General features: G+C 40.4%; 1 protein-coding gene across 2 annotated transcripts in view; it reads right to left on the bottom strand.

Annotated features, from left to right (window-relative positions):
- faf1 (Fas (TNFRSF6) associated factor 1) overlaps positions 1-14,703 on the bottom strand; it is a 383,193-nt gene that overhangs the window by 183,469 nt on the left and 185,021 nt on the right. For both annotated transcript variants that reach the window (XM_078561145.1, XM_078561146.1), the window contains exons 10-11: positions 14,001-14,124; positions 755-818 (exon numbers count right to left, since the gene is read on the bottom strand). In XM_078561145.1, the coding sequence (XP_078417271.1) occupies positions 755-818; positions 14,001-14,124 (188 nt within the window). The remainder of the gene's footprint in view (positions 1-754; positions 819-14,000; positions 14,125-14,703) is intronic.

Below are 14,703 nucleotides of genomic sequence, written 5' to 3'. Positions count from 1 at the left end.
CAAAAAGAAAAAAAAAATGTAACATTTGGATAAGCATAAGTTCATCTGAATGAATTAAGAGATATTACAACTGAAGATTAAAGTTTTTTCCAGCCAGCCTCACACATTATCAGAATAGTTATTGCATAGGTCAGATGCATAATTTAGTTTTTAAATCTTACTTCAAAATGGTCTCTCACTTTTAACTTCACAACACCCTCTACTGCACCCAAGTGGATGCAAAAATCTGCAAGTTAGCACCAATTTGTGGATAGTTTCACCTACCAGCACCTACTAAGAATTGGATTCAAACTGCCCAAACTCAATTTGTGCAAACACTCTTGCAGACAAAAAAGTGAAGACACTTCATCTCATCAATCTGGCTTGGAAGAGAGTGTATATTAAAATCATCCACTTATTTTCTTGATGTGCATCATTTTGTTCTCTGGGATCTTCTCTGCCCCAAGTCAGTAATTTTCTATTAGGACTATACAGTCAAGTTTATCTTCTCTACCACATTTCTGCAGTTTCATTTATAACAGTGGCACACTGAAAATTTTATAAAAGTATTGTCTAATTAGAAATTGTAATCTTTCCTATCCCCTTATAATTCCTTATTCATCCACTGTCTTTGCAGTAACTGTTGCAAATTGATTTATTTTTATTATAACTGACAATTAAAATAGTTTTTGATTATGACATTAACAGAAGAGTTTACTTTTAACAGATTTCAAAAATGGCATGGACTTCTCCTTTAATGGAAAAAAAACTGTACCTTGAAGAAAACTCTGCAGTAAATTGTAACAAGGCATCTCCCTCATTTTCAGCATCATCGGGCACTGGGATAGAAATAAGTTAAAGTTAACTTTTTGGATCGCAGAGACTTGGAAATGTTCAAAAATTCCACAAGCAACTCTCATTTTGTCCTGAATTCAGGAAAATAAGTTTTCTATAACTTGTGGAAAATAACCCAGCCTCAAAAAATACCTAGAAGACGGCTTTAAGCTTAAAAAAGTTAAGAATTGCCAGGATCATATTTGCATAAAGTACAGCTGTACTATTCCACATTACAAGTTTATTGTAAAACCCATATTTTATTTACACAATATTTTAGTATTACATTCAAAATTCATAAAGAAGGAAGGCAAAATGAAAGAAACTGGATAATCTCCGCCCACCTGGAACAGCACTGTTTTGATAATTAGTTGATGACACAAACAGCAAGGTTCAGGGTACCTACTTACTCTAAAACTGGTGTAAAATTCATACCAGTAACTTACATTTTTCCATTAAAAAACAAGATTAATGAATATCATCTGAGATTTAAAACTGCAAATCATGTATACTTCAGCAATGAAAAATACTCACTTTTTAGGTTAATTTATGTTTGAAAAGAGTGTGGTATGAATATAAGGCAAAGGTACACTAAGGTCAGACTTACTCAAAACAATATTTTACAAACTTGTTGGCTAATGGTAAAGGAATTCAGCTTAGGGCTTCATACGACCATTCAAACATTCAAATTAGGAGCAGGCCACTCAGCCCCACGAGTTGGCTCCACCATTCAATAAGACCGTGGCTGATCTGATTGTAACCTCCCGCCTACCCTGATAATCTTTCAACCTCTTTCATATCAAGAATCTATCTACCTCTGCCTTAAAAACATTCAAAGACACAGATTCAACTTTGAGGAAGAGTGTTCCAAAGACTCTCAACCCCCAGAAAAAAATTTCTTCTCATCGCTGTCTTAAAAAGGGTGACCCCTTATTTTTAAACAGTGACCCCTAGTTCAAGACTCTCCCAAAGAGGAAACATCCTCTTGACATCCACCTTGTCAAAACCCGTCAAGATCTTATATGTTACAATCAAGTCGCCTCTTATTCTTCTAAGCTCCAGCAGATACAAGCCTAACCTGTCCAACCTTTCCTTGTAAGACAACCCAGCCATTCCTATTATTAACCAAAAACAGAATTACCTGGAAAAACTCAGCAGGTCTGGCAGCATCGGCGGAGAAGAAAAGAGTCGACGTTTCGGGTCCACATGACCCTTCAACAGAACTGAAGTATAGTTAGGAGAGGGGTGAAATATAAGCTGGTTTAAGGTGGGGGGCGGGGGGGGGGGCGAGAAGTTGAGGGTGGGGTGGTTGTAGGGACAAGCAAGCAGTGATAGGAGCAGATAATCAAAAGATGTCACAGACAAAAGGATCAAAGAGGTGTTGAAGGTGGTGATATTATCTAAGAAAAGTGCTAATTAAGAATGGATGGCAGGACACTCAAGGTACAGCTCTAGTGGGAGTGGGGTGGAAAGACTGACAAGGTATTAGTTGTAGATTTAAAAATAATGGAAATAGGTGGGAAAAGAAAAATCTATATAAATTATTGAAACGCCCCCCACCTTAAACCAGCTTATATTTCACCCCTCTCCTAACTATACTTCAGTTCTGTTGAAGGGTCATGTGGACCCGAAACGTCGACTCTTTTCTTCTCCACCGATGCTGCCAGACCTGCTGAGTTTTTCCAGGTAATTCTGTTTTTGTTTTGGATTTCCAGCATCCGCAGTAGTTTTTTGTTTTTATCATTCCTATTATTAGTTTAGTAAACCTTCAAGAACTGCTTCTAATGCAGTTACATCCTTCCTTAAATAAGGAGACCAATACTGTACATAGTACTCCAGATGTGGTCTCACCAGTGCCACGTACAACTGAAGCATAATCGCCCTACTTTCGTATTCAATTCCCCTTGAAATATACGATAACATGTCAGCAATTAGCATTCAGCAACTATGATGGGCATTCGCCATACAAAGGGGAACTAAAAACTAGCAACTTACTTTATAAATATATATATATATATATTATATATAAATTGAACTCAAAATAGTACATCCAGAAATATTGTTCATGGATCCATTGTACATTTTGACTGCCCAGTGCCAGTGGAGGTCATGCACTGATACCTGAAAGTTTCTTGCCATGGCTGTGCATGAACTGTGAAGAATATGGGGAAATGAGCTGAGGCAGCTCGTATGTTTTAGTAGCAATGGTTTCTAACAAACAAGCTCTATTTTACATGCATTTTCCATATTTAAATTTCTTCAAATATAACTATGATTGGAGTCAAAACTTGATCTCTGTTTTTTTAAATTTCATCTTCTGAATTTACTAAAATTAGCAACTTCATCAATTTAATGAAGTCTGGCAAGTCATATAACTAGGGTGGTAGAGAGGCTTCAAACTAAATTGTGGGGGCAAGGGATCACATGAGGGAAGTTGTGGTAAATTAAAGGGAAAGACAAGGCAACAGCATTTTAGCAAAAAGAGTCATGATAATCAGAGCGTAGCAGGAAGGGACAGAATGTACAAACTTAAGAGTGCAGATAAGGTGACCAAGGCTGTGACCTGACTATTAAAGGGTACTTGACATTTCAGAAGGACAGGAAGCAAGGAAAAGGTGGTGCGGTAGCTCTGTTAATTAAGGATGACTTTAGTACAATAGTGAGAGGAGACGAGACCCTAGCTCTAGAGATACAGATGTAGAATTAGTTTGGGTGAAGAAAAAAAGTAAAGATAAGTCACTTATGGAAATAGTTTACAAGCCCCCTAACAGTAATCACATTTTACAAAGGGAAGGAATAATGAGGGCTTGTAAGAAAGACATGACAATTAGATTGGCAGGGGTAACATGGAAGGCGAACTTGCAGAGTGCATCAGGGATTGTTTCTTAGAACAATACGTTGCAGAACCAACCCAGGAACAGGCTATTTTAGATCTAGTAACGTGTAATGAGGTGGGATTAATAAGAGATATTGTAGTTAAGGATCCTCTAGGGGGTAGCGATCACAACATCGTAGAATTTCAAATTCACTTTGAGAGCGAGCAACTCAGGTCTCAACCCAGGGTCTTCAACTTAAATAAGGGCAATTACAAAGGTATGAAGAATTATCTAAAGCGGGCTGGGAAAATGGACAAAGGGGAAGGTCAGTGGATGAGCAGTGGCTCAGCAAAAATTTATCCTAGTCAAAAAGAACGACTCGATGAGAAGGATGAACCACCTGTGGTCAACAAAGGTGGTCAAGGAGAGTAATCCAATCAAAAACTAAGGCATACAAAGTGGCAAAAACTAGCGGTAACCCAGAAGGAATGGGAATTTTTTTTTTATGAACCAGCAGTGGATGACTAAAAAGTTAATAAAGAAGGAGAAAATTGATTATGAAAGTAAATTGGCAAGAAATATGAAAACAAACAGCAGAAGCCTCCACAGTCTATAAAAACAGAGTGGCTAAAGTGAGTGTGGGACCCTTGGAGGATGCGACTGGAGAATTGATAGTGGGGAACAGGGAAATGGCAGATCATTTAAACCAATATTTTGCATCGGTCTTCACGGTGGAGGACACTTTAAACATCCCAAAGATATCAGATCAGCAAGGAGCTAATGGGAGGAATGATCTTAAAACAGTCCCTAGCACGAGGGACAAAGTATTTGACAAACTAATGGGATTAAAGGCAGACAAGTCACCAGGGCCTGATGGCCTGCATCCAAGGGTTTTAAAGGAAGTGGCTGCAGAGATAGTGGAGACATTGGTCAAAATATTCCAGAACTCACTGGATTCTGGAAGGATCCCAGTGGTTGGAAAACTGCGAATGTGACGCCCTGTTCAAGAAGGAAGGGAGACAAAAAGCAGGACTCTATAGACCAGTCAGTCTAACGTCTGTCGTTGGAAAAATGCTAGAGTTCATTATTAAGGGAGAATTAGTTGGACATTTAGAAAAGCTTAAAGCAATCAAATAGAATCAACATGGTTTTGTGAAAGGGAAATCATGTTTGACAAATTTGCTAGAGTTCTTTGAGGGTATAACAAGCAGAGTTGATCAAGGGGAACCGGTGGATGTAGTGTTTTTGGATTTCCAGGAGACATTCAATATGGTGCCACATAAGAGGTTATTGCACATGATAGGAGCTCACAGTTTGGGGGTAATGTATTAGCATGGATTGAGGATTGGTGAACACACAGAAGACAGAGAGTCGGGATTACTGGGTCTTTTTCAGGTTGGAAAGACGCAACTAGTGTAGTGCCACAAGGATCAGCCCCATAGTCTCAATTATTTACTATCTATATTAACAACTTAGAGGAGGAGGCAGAGTGTAATGTATCCAAATTTGCTGACTAAATAAAAATAGATGGGAGGGCATGTTGGGATGAGGATATAAGGAATCTGCAAGGAGATAAAGATAGGTTGAGTGAGTGGAAAAAAACTTCGCAGATGGAGTTTAATGTAGGAAAGTGTGAGGTCATGCATTTTGGTAGGAAGGATCAAAGGGCAGACTATCATTTAAATAGAGAGAGACTCCAAACAGTGCAGCACAGAGGAATCAGGGTGTTCTTGTGCATGAAACACAAAAAGTTAACATGCAGGTGCAGCAAGTAATTAAGAAGGCAAATGGAATTTTGGCCTGTATTGCTAGGGGGTTGGAGTTTAAAAATAAGGAAGTCTTGTTACAACTGTACAGGGTGTTGGTGAGGCCGCACCTGGAGTACTGTGTACAGTTTTGGTCCCCCTATTGAAGAGAGGATATACTGGCATTGGAGGCAGTTCAAAAGAGATTCACTAGGCTGATTCCTGGGATGAATGGATTGACTTATCAAGAACGGCTAAACAGGTTAAGCCTTTATTCATTAGAGTTTAGAAGAATGAGGGGTGATCTTATTGAAACATACAAGATTCTGAGGGGGCTTGACAGGACAGATATTGAGAAGATGTTTCCACTCAGGGGGGAATCTCTAACTAGGGGACACAGTTACAGAATAAAGGGATTCTCATTTAATACTGAGATTTCTTCTCTCAGAGTGTAGTGAATGTCTGGGATTCTCTACCCCAGAGAATTGTGGAGGCTAGATCACAAAGTATTTAAAAAGGAGGTAGATAGATTTTGAAAAATCAAGGAGCTGAGGGCTATGAGGAGCTGGCACAAAAGAGGAGTTGCAGCCTGGGGCAGATCAGCCATGATCTTATTGAATGGCAGGGCAGGCTTAAGGGGCCGAATGGCCAGTTCCTGCTCCTATTTCTAATGTTATGTTTCTAATAATCATGAGTGATTTTAATCTACATACAGATTAGACGATTCAGAATGGCAAAGATAGCCTGAAGCTTGAGTTCATAAAGTGTTATTTCCTAGAGTAGCATGTTCTGAGTATAGGCTACTCTAGACCTGTAACGTGCAACGAGGCAGGATTAATTAATAACCTCATAGTAAAAGGAGCCTCGAGGTAGCAGTGATCATAACATGATCGAATGTTGCATTCAGTTTGAGGGAGAGAAGAATGGGTCTAAGACTTAAATAAAGGCAATAACAAGAGTAGGAAGACAGAACTGGCTAAAGCGAACTACAAAATGTTAAGGGGTAGACCAAGGCAATAACAAGAGTAGGAAGACAGAGCTGGCTAAAGTGAACTCGAAAATTATGTTAAGGGGTAGGCCAGTGGCAGGCATTTAAGGAGGTATTTCATAACACTTAGCAAAGATACATTCCAATGTGAAATAAAGACTAACTAAGTGGCTAACTAAGGAAGTTAAAGATAGTATCAAATTGAAAGAAAGAAACAAACTCTTTTTTTTATTCATTCACGGGATATGGGCTTCGCTGCCTGGGCTAGAATTTATTGCCCATCCCTAGGTGCCCTTGAGAAGATGGTGGTGAGCTGCTTTCTTGAACCGCTGCAGTCCATGTGGTGTAGGTACACCCACAGTGCTGTTAGGAAGGGAGTTCCAGGATTTTGACCCAGCGACAGTGAAGGAACAGCAATATATTTCCAATATATGGTGAGTGAATCGGAGGGGAACTTCCAGGCGGTGGTTTTCCCATCTGTCTGCTGCCCTTGTCCTTCTTGGTGGCAGTGGTCGTGGGTTTAGAAGGTGCTGTCTAAGGAGCCTTGCTGAATTCCTGCAGTGCATCTTATAGATGGTACACACTGCTGCTACTGTGCGTTGGTGGTGGAGGGAGTGAATGTTTGTGGATGTGGTGCCAATCAAGTGGACTGCTTTGTCCTGGATGGTGTCCAGCTTCTTCAGTGTTGTAGGAGCTGCACTCATCCAGGCAAGTGGGGAGTATTCCATCACACTCCTGACTTGTGCCTTGTAGATGATGGACAGGCTTTGGGGAGTCAGGTGGTGAGTTATTCGTCGCACGATTCCTAGCCTCTTACCTGCTCTTATAGCCACAGTATTTATATGGCTAGTCCAGTTCAGTTTCTGGTCAATGGTAACCCCCAGGATGTTGATAGTGGGGGATTCAGTGATGGTAATGCCATTGAATATCATGGGGCAATGGTTGGATTCTATCTTGTTGGAGATGGTCATTGCCTGACGCTTGCGTGGTGTGAATGTTACTTGCCACTTGTCAGCCCAAGCCTGGATATTGTCCAGGTCTTGCTGCATTTGGACATGGACTGCTTCAGTATCTGAGGAGTCGCAAATGGTTCTGAACATTGTGCAATCATCAGCAAACATCTCAACTTCTGACTTTATGATGGAAGGAAGGTCATTGATGAAGCAGCTGAAGATGGTCGGGCTGAGGACAAAACCATGTAGACTCTGCCTGATTACCTTGAATTTTTCCACGTGCCCTGTTATAACGTCTTTAATAATAGCTTCTAACATTTTCCTTATGACAGATGCTAGGCTAACTGGCCTGTAGCTTCCTGCTTTCTGTCTCCCTTACTCCCTAGGAGTTACATTTGCTATTTTCCAATCTATGGAACCTTTCTCAAATATCAGGAATTTTGGAAAATAAAAAGCAACACATCAACTATCTCCCTAGCCACTTCTTTTAAGATCCTAGGATGAAGTCCATCAGGGCCTGGGGATTTGTCAGTCCGCAGCTCCAACAGTTTACTCAGTACCACTTCCTTGGTGATTGTAATTTTGAGTTCCTCGCTCCTTCCATTTCCCGATTTACTGCTATTTCTGGGATGTTACTTGTATCCTCTATAATGATGACCGATGCAAAATACCTGTTCAATTAATCTGCCTTCTCCTTATTTTCCATTATTAATTCCCCAGGCTCACTCTCTATAGGAACAATGCTCACTTTATTCAACTTTTTAAAAAAACATCTATAGAAACCGTTACTCTCTATCTTTATGTTTCTAGCAAGCTTTCTGTCATACTCTTAACTATGCCCTCTTGTAAATCCTTGTCATTGTTTTCTTTCATTCTGTCCAATCTTCTGACCTGCCACCCATCTGCACAATTATATGCTTTTTCTTTAAGTTTGATACTATCTTTTAACTTTTTTAGCTAACCGGGTATTGGGTCCTCCCTTTGGAAGTTTTCTTTCTACTTGGAATGTATCTATTCTGTGTATTCTAAAATATCCCCTTCAATGTCTGCCATTGCATCGTTATTGACCTATCCCTTACCCTAATTTGCCAGTTCACTTTAGTTTTCATAACCTCATAATTATCCTTTTTAAAATTTCAAAAAAGAGTCTTTGACCTACTCTCCTCTCCCTCAAACTGAATGTAAAATTCAGCCATATTATCAGCGCTGCTACTTAGGGATGTTTTCACTGAGGTCATTAATTAACCCCATCTTGTTGCACAATACCAGGTCTAGTATAAGCCCGCTCTGGTTGGCGCCAGAATGTTCCGTTCCAGGAAACTATCCCGCAAACATTCTATGAATTCCTAATCAGTGCTACCTTTGCGCATCTGATTTTTCCAGTCTATATGTAAATTAAAATCCTCCATGATTATAATCATGCCTTTCTGACAAGCTCCCATTATTTCCTCCTTTATACCCTGTCCTACCATATAGTTACCATTCGGTGGTTTGTATACCACTCCCACCTGTGACTTCTTGCCTTTATCATTTTTCATCTCTACCCAAACTGCTTCTACATCCTGGTTTCCTGAACTTAGGTCATCCCTATCTATTGTGCTAATACCATCCTTAATTAAGAGAACCATCCCTCCACCTTTTCCTAGCTTCCCGTCTGTCCTAAATGTCACGTACCCTTGGATATTCGGGTCCCATTCTATGTCACCCTGCAGCCATGTCTCTGTAATGGCTATCAGGTTGTATTTATTTATTTCTATTGGAGCTATCAGTTAATCTGTTTTGTTTCGAATGCTATGTGCATTCAGATACACAGCTTTACTTTTGCCCTTTTATTATTTTTGTAACTTTTAGCATTACCTGATTTACTCAGATTTGTACTCTATGTCCCTTCCTGTCACAGTCTGTTTATCATTTCCCACATTAATATCTTTCTCTCTTGCTCTGCCTCTACTCTTTGACTTAAACATCTTCTCAAATTTGATCCTTTGCCTCTCTACTTCCCTAGTCATGTGGCTTGCTAGAACACTGGTCCCAGCCCGGTTCAGGTGTAGACCATCCCAACAGTACAGCCCCCCCTTTCCCCAGTACTGGTGCCAGTGCCCCATGAACCTGAACCCATTTCTCCCACACCAGTCTTTGAGCCACACATTCATCTCTCTAATTTTATGTACCCTATGCCAATTTGCATGTGGCTCAGGTAACAATCCAGAGAACATTACCTTTGGGGTTCCACTTTATAATTTAGTGCCTACCTCTTCATACTGGCTATGCAGAACCTCATTCCTAGTTCTGCCTATGTCATTTGTACCTACATGAACCATGACGACTGGATCTTTCTCCTTCCACTGCAAGTTCTTCTCCAGCCCTGAGCAGATGTCCCAAAACCTGGCATCAGGCAGGCAACACAGCCCTGCGGACTCTCGCCCTTTGCTGCAGAGAACAGTGTCAACCCCCCTCACTATCACTATATTCCGTTTTGCTCCCCCAATTTGAATGGCTTCCTGTAGCATGGCACCATGGTCAGTCAGCTCATCCACCCTGCAGCCCCGCTCTCATCAAAACAAGCTGAGAGAACCTCAAACCTATTGCACAATTGCAAAGGCTTAAAGTCCTGCACTCCTGGTCCCCTTACCTATCTCACTCACAGTCACACCCTCCTGTCCCTGATCAAATCGGAAGACCCTATCCTAAGGGGTGAGACTGCCTCCTTCACTAGGTCAAAATCCTGGAACTCCCTTCCTAACAGCACTGTGGGTGTACCTACACCACAGGATCTGCAGTGGTTCAAGAAGGCAGCTCACCACCACCTTCTCAAGGACAATTAGGGATGGGTAATAAACGCTGGCAGAGCCAGTGACACCCACATCCCGTAAATGAATAAAAAAAAACAAAGAATTCAGGTAACTTTCTCCACCCAGGATGTGTCAGTGTCTGCAGCTCGACCTCCAGCTGAATGGCTCTGAGCAGAAGCTCCTCAAGCCACAAACACTTAACAGTAGGTGTGTTTGCTCTGAATCACACTAGCATCCAGGGGCTCCCACATGCTACATCCATGTCCTGCCATGCTTAATTTGTTTTAATTAATTACTTAGTTATATTATCTTAAACCTTCGGAATAGAATAGACCATAACCACTTACCAGATACTCACCAGGTAGCTTCTTTCCCTATAGTAGAGTAAGAACCAATTCCTACAGGGTAAAAAAGTTAGAAAAAGCAAAACTCACCTAACTCCTCCACTCACCAAACTCCCAAGTATACATTCAGTTTCAAACCACTTGTTTGCAAGGCTGCACTAAAGACTCCTGAATTTATAGCAAACTGAATTACAGTTACAGAAACCAGGTTAAACCCCCCCAGTCAGCTAATTAATTACTCAGCTCTCTCAGGCAGGGAAAACACTACTGACACTGGCAGAATCTCTCCATTTGGTATCTTCAACCACCTCTTTTATTAAAGTTCAAAGGTAGCAGTGTGGCCCTCATCAGCAAGTCACAAACTGGCTTTTCACTGTATCTCTTTGTTAACTACCCTTCCTTCAATATTTGGTTATGTTCCACCCTTACTGACTCTCCTTTAAATCCTTAAAGTCTAGTGTCCATTCTCCCACACCATTATATACTATTTCCTCCCTCATCCTCTGCATCAAGTAACACCTCATCTTAGGTGATTTCAATCTACACCTCAACTCTACCTGCCACGTCTCTTCTGAATTCACTGCTCTCCTGTGCTATTGAAACATGTCCCTTCACATAAGCTTCTCTGAGCCACATTCACTGTCATTCTCTCAACCTCACATCTTCTCCCAACTTCTCCGTTCCTCTGGACTTGATCACTGGCAAACCAATCTCTGTCCAATTCCTCATTTCCCTTACTGCCTACATCAGCCTACCCTCCTTCATCCCCATTTCCTTCTACATTTATTCCTGGGGAAAAAGCTCTCTCCCAAGTTACTTACAATTATATCCAATCTCTGAACTGCCTATACAATGACACTCCATCCACAACCTCTGCAGCTGTTGACTCGATAATCCATTCCTTCACCTATGTGTTGCCTTTGCCCATAGCAAAATCTTCAAGTTCCATCCCATTCATTCTCTCTAATACAGACCCATCTTTGCTCTCTCATATCCATGAGGCGTAAGCTGTTCTGCAGCGGGATTAGCTGTCCATTGCCTGATCTGGTTTCATTACATTAGTTCTACTAGGCTTTGGTCTCCTCTGTCAAAATAGGCATAATTCTAGGAACACCCTGGATGGCAAAGGTAATCCAGGCTTATTTTTTCCACTATGAATTGCCTTTTTGCAGTCCTCTCCCTGTTCTGCTAGATAACACTGCACCACCCACAAAGCAAAAAAATCTGAAACTTGGCCCGAAATAGAGCATGACCATTCTTCAGTCACTTGGTAGTACAGAATTTTAATATTGCTGAAATGAGGGACATGTTGCTGAAGCTTTTTGTCTTGCACTCATCAGGGTAAACATGAGAATGCCAAATTTCAAATAATAACAATTTATACTACAAGAAAAAAGGGTGCTGATTGGTTTGCAAGTCAACTATGCTTGGTCGAGGCATTGTCATGGAGAAAGTAACAGCAAACTGTAGGCTCCCCAAGCCCAAGATTAATTCAAAAAAGGCGCAAGGCTTGAACATATCCAATTTGCTTGCAGGGAATGGGTCCCTGTGTATGAATGTATGTTGCTTTTAGCAAGCATAAGATAAGCCATGTTACAACCGCAACTGATTATCTTAAACTAGTCATTTGATACTACGCAATCCAGGTATTGCTGAAAAAAAAAGAGACATGCTATTAAAGCTTTTCGTCTTGCACTCATCAGTACAGGTTCACAAGAATACAAATTATAAAGGGAACAACAATTTATACTGCATGACAAGAGAGTGCTAATTGGTAGGCTGGTGGACTCTGATTAGTCGAGGCCTTACTATGGAGTTGCTATGTAGCAATACGAGTGGAATTCTCCACCAACAGGGTGCTGCTGCCGTCTGACCAGAGTCGACCTGCCTGGTTTGAATTTAAACAAAAGCTTGGCAGTTAACTGTTCCCTCGTGCATTCTCTATGGCAGCGGCTCTACCAATTAGATTCCACTTGCCTACCAATCAGCACTCACTACAGCACTGTAGTATAAACTGTTGTTCCCTTTACAATTGGTATTCTTGAAAATCTTTCCTGATGAGTGCAAGATGAAAAGTTTCAACAATATGTCTCTTTTTCAGCAATATCTTTAATTAGTGGTGCTTTGAGCACAATCAGGATCAGCAAGTGCTGCCCAAATGCGGAATCACATCTAATAATAGACGTTTGGTTTTGGGTTTTACAAATGCAGGCTGGTTGAGTATGGTCTGTACTCTGCTTATTACGAACAACCGAAGGAGCATGCTGCTGGATTCGATCAGCCAATTGTTGGGATGTAAGGCCTATGTACCTGGCATTGTACTGGCAATGAAATTCATACATGACATTGCTCAATTGTGTCTTGACAGAATATCTTTTTGGACTGAGGGCAGCATCCTGTTAGTGGAAAATACCAATCGCGTAACCATTACATAATAGCAGCATGAAACAACTTGCTTAACCTGTTCTTCAAATTTTTGAGATACTTCACCTTTCCAGGGTAATCTGAGGTGGACCAAGCACTTTTCAGAACAAAAACAAAAATACCTGGAAAAACTCAGCAGGTCTGGCAGCATCTGTGGAGAGGAGCACAGTTAATGTTTCGAGTCTGAATGACCCTTCAACAGAACTAAGTAAAAATAGAAAAGAGGTGAAATATAAGTTAGCTTAAGGGGGGTTCCATTTGGCCATTGGCCCATTTGTGAGTTTGCACTAAAAACAGAGAACAATGATCTGATCAGAATAGCCTTCATCCTGCAGGATAGCTTTGATGTGCTCCATTTCTGCATCAAGCTTTGAAGGTGAGCAAATGGCTTGGGTCCTATTTACAAGATTATTGATAAGGCCAATCTTATAGCACATGGAGCTATTTGAATCCTAATGTATATATTGACTGGTGAAGGCAGGCTTGCAGTAGACAGTAGTGGAGAATCCATTAGTGGAGTTCTCAACTAGCATGTTGAGGAAAGGGAGTGCAGTAGGCTGCTCCATTTCAAAAATGAATTTGAGTGCAGGTTAGAGCATAATAAGGTGTATAAGGAAATCCTTACACATGGCTGCAGATTCAAAGATCGCAAAAGTATCACCTACATATCAGAAACATGCATGGGGTAGGAGGTTAGGGCTCATTGCGTCATAAATACATTTCTTGTGGAAACCGACAAAAAGTTAGCGAGTGCTGGACCTGGATGGGGTCCCACAGTTACATCATCTGTTGCTTTCTCCATGGCAATGTCTCAACCAATTGTAGTCGACTTGCCAACCAATCAGCACCCTTTCTTTTGTAGTATAAATTATTGTGATCGTTTGAAATTTGACATTCTTGTTTTTGTCCTGATGAAAGCAGGACGAAAAGCTTTGCCAACATGTCTCTTTTCAGCAATGACCATTCTTATTCATTGGGTCCTTTACATTAACAACATCCTTTTCATGTGGTGTAAAATGTCATTCACTGTGAAATAATAAAGACAAAACCAAAGAGGTAAACTGTGGAATGACTTGGTGCAAAAGATATAGACTGTGCTGGACATTATTGGTATTATCAACATACTCATTGGAGACTTCTTCGATCCTGAAGATACCATGCCAAAAAGTTCACCATCGTCAACTCCAAACTCAGTAGCATCTTCAAAATCATCTCCCTCACTGTCACTGACCATGTGAACATCAGTGCACTGCATAAAGAATTGAAAGCAATCAAGTTAATAAGCGCCACCATTGGCATAGTGCATTCAAAACAGTTATTAAGGCAATCTGTGTAGGAAAAGCACTAATGAGGAAAAACATTAAAATATTTAGAAATAAATAAATTTAAAAAAATAAAAGAAAGCAGTATTAAAAAAAAGAAAAACATATAAACCAAAGCTATTGTATTTCCTTTATTGATTCTCTTTGTTAATCCTTTAAATAATTCTACAAGGATGGGCGAAAATGACCTGCCCTTTCTCGAAATCCTGGCCCCCTAATTTCATCTCATATCTCATGATTTAGCACCAACTGAAATTAGATAAATTGATGTATAATTTCATGATTTATTTCCTTTTGGGGTCCCCAGCTTTTCTTGGGATCCATTTATGAAATATCAGACCTGTAAGATTAAATTAAATTTTTTTTTGTACCACTTCTCTTTGAATAATTATCACTACAAGAGGTTCTACTTTTAACTATGGTGGTCCTACAATTCCTATGTCCATTTCCTCTGAAAACTGAGGCTATTTATTTATTTACTATTTCTGTCATTTCCTCATACTCCT

The sequence above is a fragment of the Cetorhinus maximus genome, chromosome 17 (assembly GCF_964194155.1).
Source record: "Cetorhinus maximus chromosome 17, sCetMax3.hap1.1, whole genome shotgun sequence".
In the NCBI taxonomy this organism is placed as follows: domain Eukaryota; kingdom Metazoa; phylum Chordata; class Chondrichthyes; order Lamniformes; family Cetorhinidae; genus Cetorhinus; species Cetorhinus maximus.
The sequence above is the reverse complement of the archived record's forward strand: the minus strand, read 5'-3'. Positions and strand labels throughout refer to the sequence as shown.